Genomic DNA, 7,133 nt, shown 5'->3' with positions numbered 1-7,133 from the left:
TGAGACTTGCGCTGTACTGTTATATTATGGATTTGGTCCCTAATCTGAATGCCTATATATGATGTATGTATATACTGTTTTGGTTTTGAATGTGAATATGTTCAGGAAAGAGAATTTTCTGAGTAATTGTAACCGGTGTACACTCAGATTAAACACATGCTACATAATTTGGTGGTAAGCCTGTTCAACTAATAATCCCAATGCTTTCTGTGAGGCTTTAGGAGGTTGATTTGAAGAACCCAATGTGGTTCAAAGCTGTAGACCTCTCCAGACTGGGCAATCAGGGGGTGTACAAGATAGAATGCCTGTTCAACTACAACCTCCAGAAAGCATTGGGAATCCGGACGTTTACAGCGACAATGTATACATGGCTGACATCCCATGGTCGCAGAAGCCTCACGGAGACTGTATTTACCCAGCTTATTGCACGCAGGATGACGAACAAATTATCCAGCTTTGGGATTATTAGTGTAGTTAATTATTGTCTCGCACTGACCATTGTACTCGACGAAATTTCATACTATGTAAAAGACTGGCGATGGGAAAATATTTATGTACATTTTTATGATTAAATAAAATGCAAGTTTATGGAATTTATATTGTCTTCATAAATTCGATTTCTGAGCAGGTTTAATGTTTAATGTTTAATGGGCTGTAATTGGTAGATAGACCAATGGACCAATTACAATAATAAGGCCTATATAATGTTTTACATGAACAGTTCAAATAGGCCCATTAAACTATGAAAGAAGTGGATACTCGAGGCCCATTAGACATAAACCATCATTAATTGAGGCGCGGCCCAGAGGCCCATTAGACATAGGCCCATCAGTAATTGAGGCGCGGCCCAGTAATGAAATACCGTTTTATAAAATAATTTTATTACATATTCCAAAGCAACACAAATTATGAAAAAAAATAATAATTTACAATTTTTTTTTATTACACCCAAATCCAGTGCTAGACCACACAGGCACATCTGGTTCAAGCGCCGTGACGTAATAATAATCAGCGACGGAATATGTGTCTGATGTCGCTTGGGTTTATAGTTCAGAAACCACTTTCATACCGGCGAATAGAGCATCTTGTTGCCGCTGACAGGCATTGATGAGCTGGATTAACTTTTCGGCGTTGTTTTCGCCGATGACCAACAAGGACCAGTGCACCAATAATAGATCCAGCTCGTATTTTAAAATCAACCGCCTAAATTGGCCTAGATCTCCGCGATCCATTTCCAAAATAATTCAAACTCCCCCATTATTTTGGCTTATATAACAAATTCCCGCTTGCGCTTGCCTTTTTAGATTTTTAATCCTGGCCGCAGATCTGGGCGCGAAGCGGAGCCCCTAGACGACAACACGCCACGAATTGCGGAAGGGAGCACTAATCGGGGGATGACACGTGGCACGGGGGGAGCGTCATAGGTAATATTAGTGGGATGCTCCTGGGCACCTATATAACTCACTCCTTAACTCCCTTCCACCAGTAAAGTTTTCAAAGAGTGACTTGCGACATCCGAGAGAGTAAGTGACGCCATTGAGAGTGAGTTATGGCCTCAATGCGACATCGTTTTAGAGTTCAAAGCAAGAACATTTTCCTCACATATGCCCAATGTTCTATACCTAAAGAAAGATTGTTAGAGCAAATTAGAGCGCTGTTCACAACCAGGCCACCAAATTAAGTGAGGGTTACACATGAATTACACGAGGATGGGTAACCACATCTCCATGCCCTTGTCCAATTTCCATACCGTTTTCAGACGCAGAACGAACAATTCTTCGACGTTACTCACGATCGAACTAGTCGCCATTTCCATCCGAATGTACAAGGGGCCTACAACCAACAGAATGTACTGGAATACATCTCCAAACACGGGGATTACACGGAATGGGGTGAATTCCATGAGAGGAGCCGCTGCGCTAACCAGAGTAACAAAGAAAATATATATCGCGATGCACTTGCCGCCGGCACCAAGGACGAAGCACTAGCACTGGTACGAAATGGCGATCCAAAATGTTTCTGGTTAAATTATGACAAGTTGTCATCCAATTATGACTAGATTTCATTTAATCCACCATTGCTGTATGTTCATCCATTTACGGACACAGTATGGATCGTTTCAACAGCCATACAACAATGGGTTGCAGACAATATAAGAGACGAAACCCAAAGACCGCACAGGCCCAAGAGCATTATAATTGAAGGCCTATCTAGAATTGGGAAAACATGTTGGGCCCGGTTTTTGGGACCACATAATTATTATTCTGGCCACATCGACCTGAGGGACCACAAGGACGACGCTTTCTACAACATAACCAATGATGTGGCCCCACAATTTTTGAAACATTGGCGATGTGCTCCTCTCACGAAATTTAAATTTAAAGGGAAGCGCAGGCTGCAAGTTTAAATAGTTAACCTACGTATGGCCCACGATTTGGTTTTTCTGCATCGTTTGTGATCTGTTATTATTCTGTGCCATACGTTATACAGGAACCTAGTTTTTAAAATAGCAACTGTTCATGTTGACCCATGTCAGAGTCAACATATTATGCCTATAAAATAAAATCAATGTGATGCATTTAATGGTGGGGTTCCTGACCGTTGATTATGGTGACTACTTTCCGTTTTTCGCAACGGCGTCCATATACCGCCAGAACTAAATTAAAGTTTAGTCATCGTTGGACAACATCCAGCAGATCTGGTGTTTCCGGTCGAAGTTATTTTAAACTACGGAAACATAGTTATTACAAAAAGAAACGATTCACGTCTAAATCGTTGTGTGATTCCATCTGGAGGATTGACGATTTTCTCTCGTATGATGAGCCTCATTTTTTCCATTTCGATTTGCCGGAGGTTGGTACTGAAAGGGATGAACGACTATCCTGAAAATTGAAGCTGTTAGGGCTCTACATCCAAGGTGTAGTTTTACGTCAAACTGGTGGTCTCTCCGAAGTTGCTGCTGATACGCCTGGCCTCGAAAGCGACATGTGTGATGCCCTTACTCAGACTGTAGAACAAACTGTGGACCAGATTCATCAATTGGTTTACCTTTGGGCTTGATTTTACAAAATTGATCTTTGAAACATGTTGTATTATGGGTTTTTAGGTGTTTTCCAGAAAATTAGCCCAAAAGGATCGAGTTTGAGGCTTAAATGCTTGAGTTTTGTACTTGAGGATGAATTTGGAAATTTCAGATTTTGGACCCATGCTCGAGCGTAGGACTTCACGCTCAAGCGTACCCTTTGAGTCGTGCACTTCCGCTTGAGCGTGGAAAGTTGCGCTCGAGCATGAAATGCATGTACCCGGAAGTTCTTGTGTTTTACAGTCCGCTCGAGCGAGAACCTGAGTCTCACGCCCGAGCGGAGGTCGAGCGTCCATCGAGCGTGAATTGCATGCATCCAGTACTTTTCCTGAAGTTTACAGTCCACTCGAGCGAAGGAAGTCACGCTCGAGCGGAGATCCTTTGTCTGCATGTCCGCTCGAGCGTAGAAAGCCACGCTCGAGCGAGACCCCTGTTTTCTGAAAATTTTGAAAAGTGTTTTAAAGTGCATCTTTGCATCCTTTTTCCATCCTAGGCATTCCTAGGCCATGTTTAAGGCATCTTAATGAGGATATTGATGTAGAACCACACCGAGTCAAGATAGGGACTAAGTTGTTGATTCCCAAGTGTGTAACTTACTGTGTGTTCGTTTTGTAACTGTGTAGGGTTGGCATCCGAGGACGCTCATTAGCTGCTTATACCCCAGTGCTCTGTGAGTAACAATGTTGTAAAGATATGTTCAATTATGAATATTTTCTGAATGATCAACTGTTCTGTTTACTGAAACATTATTGTTTAATGAATGAATGTTTGTCCTATTTGTAAACTGTATTTGTGGCATCCTTAGCAACTTACTGTTACTGTACTATTACTGCTACTGTCACAGAGATCTCTTTCGGTTCCCAAGTTTGGAACCACTACTATCACTGTTATGATGGCCATCAACTGACTGTTCGGTCTGTTAAGACCTGCTGTACTGTTTTGCTATAGGATGTACCACATATGACTGCTATGGTTTCTAAACGACTGATATGACTGGTTAATTACTGGAAGGACATTCATTCTTAACCTCTTTACATAACTGTTATTCACTGGGCTTCAGCTCACTGTTTATATATATATGTAGGTGTCCAGGCACCGGACCGATGCTAGGAGTGTCAGGCTAAGCTCCCGTTTTGTCAAAGCCAACCATTGTGCCTCACTTCGAGGTTCCGAGTACGTCAAAGCCAAGGCTAGTTTGGGGTGTTTTAGATTTCCTCTTTTGCTTCTGTTCTGTAATAAATGTTGGGACTTGCACTGTACTGTTATGTTAGGGATTTGGTCCCTAATCTGAATGCCTATATATGATGTATGTATATACTATTTTGGTTTTGAATGTGAATATGTTCAGGAAAGTCGTTTTGCATTCAGAATGTCATAGCTTATTGGAACCTTTTATTTACTGTTTTGGCTTCCGCCGGCCCCTTACTCTGTGTTACTGTCTTTACTATTAAGCAGGCCTTTGGTAATCACAGATTACTGGCTGGTTACGGTGCTAAACCCATAGGGGCGAGTTTGGGTCGTGACATTTTCGGTCATACTTGATTGTACACCGGATATAAGCCATCAAGAACAAATGTCTCTTGTCATACGATGCGTGGATGTTTCAACAAGTCCAATTAAAGTGAAAGAGTTTTTCTTGGAATTCTTGAATGTGGATGATACATTGGGGATGAGACTTTTTGATAAACTTCAAGAAGCATTAGTTAACCTTCAACTTGGTATTGGTGACTTAAGAGGGCAAGGATATAACAATGGCTCTAACATGAAAGGCAAAAACAAAGGTGTTCAAACAAGAGTACTTCAAGTAAATCCTATAGCATTCTATACGCTGTGTGGTTGTCATAGTCTTAACCTTGTGCTTTGTGATATGGCCAACTCTTGCTCCAGAGCAAAAACTTTTTTTGGTGTGGTACAACGCATATATGTATTGTTTTCATCTTCCTTTCAACGTTGGGAAATTTTAAAAGATAATCTAAAGGAAGGCCTCACGGTTAAGTCGTTGTCGCAAACGCGTTGGGAAAGTCGCATTGAAAGTGTTAAACCACTAAGATACCATGCTTCAAAAATAAGAGATGCTTTAGTTGACTTGTACAACAATCCTACCACAGATTCAATTGCAAAAAGTGAAGCTAAATCCCTGGTAACTCATGAACTTGAGACTTTTGAGTTCTTGTTTAGTATTGTAATTTGGTACAATTTGTTGTTTCATGTGAACTCTGTTAGCAAGCTTCTTCAAAGTGAAGATATGGATATAGCAGTTACTGTAAAGCAGCTAGATGGGCTTGTTAAGTATGTTTCAATGTATAGAGAAGTTGGTTTCACGGAGGCTATGGTTGAAGCTAAAGAAATGGCAAGTGAATTAGGAATTGAACCTACATTTGTTGAAAAGCGCATCATTTCTAGAAAGAAACAATTTGATGAGAATGTTAGTGGAGAGGTGACCCAGTCAGCTGAAGAATCATTTAGAGTTGGTTACTTCCTTTATTTTGTTGATCAAGCCCTTTGTTCACTCAAAAATAGGTTCGAACAATTCAAAGTATATGAGGCAAACTTTGGCTTTTTGTTTGACTTGAAAAAGTACAGCGATGAATCGTTGAAGGCGGGGTGTGTGAACCTTGAAGAATTTTTAAAACACGGTGAGATTTTCGATATTGATGGAAGAGATTTATTGATGGAGCTAAAGTCTTGAAAGAGAGATTGCCAAAAGAAGTCAGTAAGCCAATTGAAGTGCTCAATCATCTGTAGTTGATGGCAAATTGTTTCCCAAATTCATGGGTTGCTTACAGGATACTTTTGACTATTCCGGTTACAGTTGCATCGGGGGAAAGAAGCTTTTCAAAGTTAAAAATCATCAAAAATTACCTTCGATCAACCATGTCACAAGAAAGATTGAATGGATTAGCATTGTTATCCATTGAAAATGATTTTGCAAAAAAACTAGATTATGCAAGTATGATTGATTTATTTGCTTCTAAAAATGCAAGAAGAGCGAGGATCAAGTGATACATATTAGTTGTTATACTGTAATGCTAAGTATTTTTTGTGATTTTAATATAAATCTTTTGTCCTTTACCTTAATTTTTTTTTCATTCAATAAAAAAAAAAATGTGAAGGGCCCTAGAAATTTAATAGTTGATTATTGGCTTTGGGCCCCGAAAATCTCAGGACCAGGCCTGGCAAAAACGTTTAATCTCATACTCTGTTTATTTTTTTATCAGTTAGTAAAATAATTATTTGGAACATTACTATGAAAAATTAATAATATTCTTAGTTTTAAAAATTGAAAAAAAAAAACTGATAATATTTTCAGTTTTACTAAATAGGACATATTGGTTCAAAAAATTTTAGATATGACATAAGCTATCATAACATTTGTTGATAGGACTTTTAGGTAATTAACTCTAAAAATAATAGGAATTGTGATGCAGAGTATTTGGTCATAGAGTTTTTGAAAATTATGGACGAGTAAGGCAAATGCAAAATGGTACTAGTAGATGCAAGACTACACATGTTTAGATTGACGTAAAATTTGATCGGGACATGAAAAATGACATGACAGTTAATACCCATCGTGTTGCCATGACTTACAATAGATTTTAGTCAAATTCCAATGTTTATGTTTTCAATTTCTCGATTTTGTCATTTTTTGAAACAATTGATTCGTCTATAACTTGGATTAGATGAATCCAACTGGGGCTAAGTTTTTTTTTTCTTCAGAATATGTATTTTTTATTATAGTTTCCAGATTTAACCTTAACTCAATTTTTATTTTTTTATTTTTGGTAATTTTCATAATTTCTTTGATTTAGGCTTGATTAACAGGTGTAACTTTTTCCATTTATTTCTTAATTTAATTAGTATTTCATTCTATTATAAATAAAAGTTATAAGTTTTAGGGAAAAACACTTCTTGATATATTATATATACTTTGTTGAGAGAATATATATATATATATTTTTTATATATATTCATGATAATTTCAAATTCAATAGATTGTAGAAGAGTTGCAGCTTTCTTTACTGTGCCATTTTGCTTTCGTTCACATTTTACG

The 7,133-nt window shown here is 38.3% G+C and overlaps 1 protein-coding gene across 1 annotated transcript; it reads left to right on the top strand.

Moving 5' to 3' along the window:
- The first annotated feature begins 4,655 nt into the window (after positions 1–4,655).
- On the top strand, positions 4,656–5,771 carry LOC145807208 (uncharacterized). Its single transcript, XM_082905151.1, has one exon. It carries the CDS (start codon positions 4,656–4,658, stop codon positions 5,769–5,771), a length of 1,116 nt encoding a protein of 371 aa, XP_082761277.1.
- Positions 5,772–7,133: the final 1,362 nt, after the last annotated feature.

Source organism: Camellia sinensis, chromosome 14 (genome assembly GCF_055761805.1).
Source record: "Camellia sinensis isolate YWXY chromosome 14, ASM5576180v1, whole genome shotgun sequence".
NCBI lineage: Eukaryota > Viridiplantae > Streptophyta > Magnoliopsida > Ericales > Theaceae > Camellia > Camellia sinensis.
Note: the sequence above shows the minus strand (reverse complement) of the source record. Positions and strands in the feature narration are given on the sequence as shown.

Bases quoted from the DNA above. Each gene is read 5' to 3' on its own strand.
- LOC145807208 (XM_082905151.1), top strand. From the start codon at position 4,656: ATGTCTCTTGTCATACGATGCGTGGATGTTTCAACAAGTCCAATTAAA.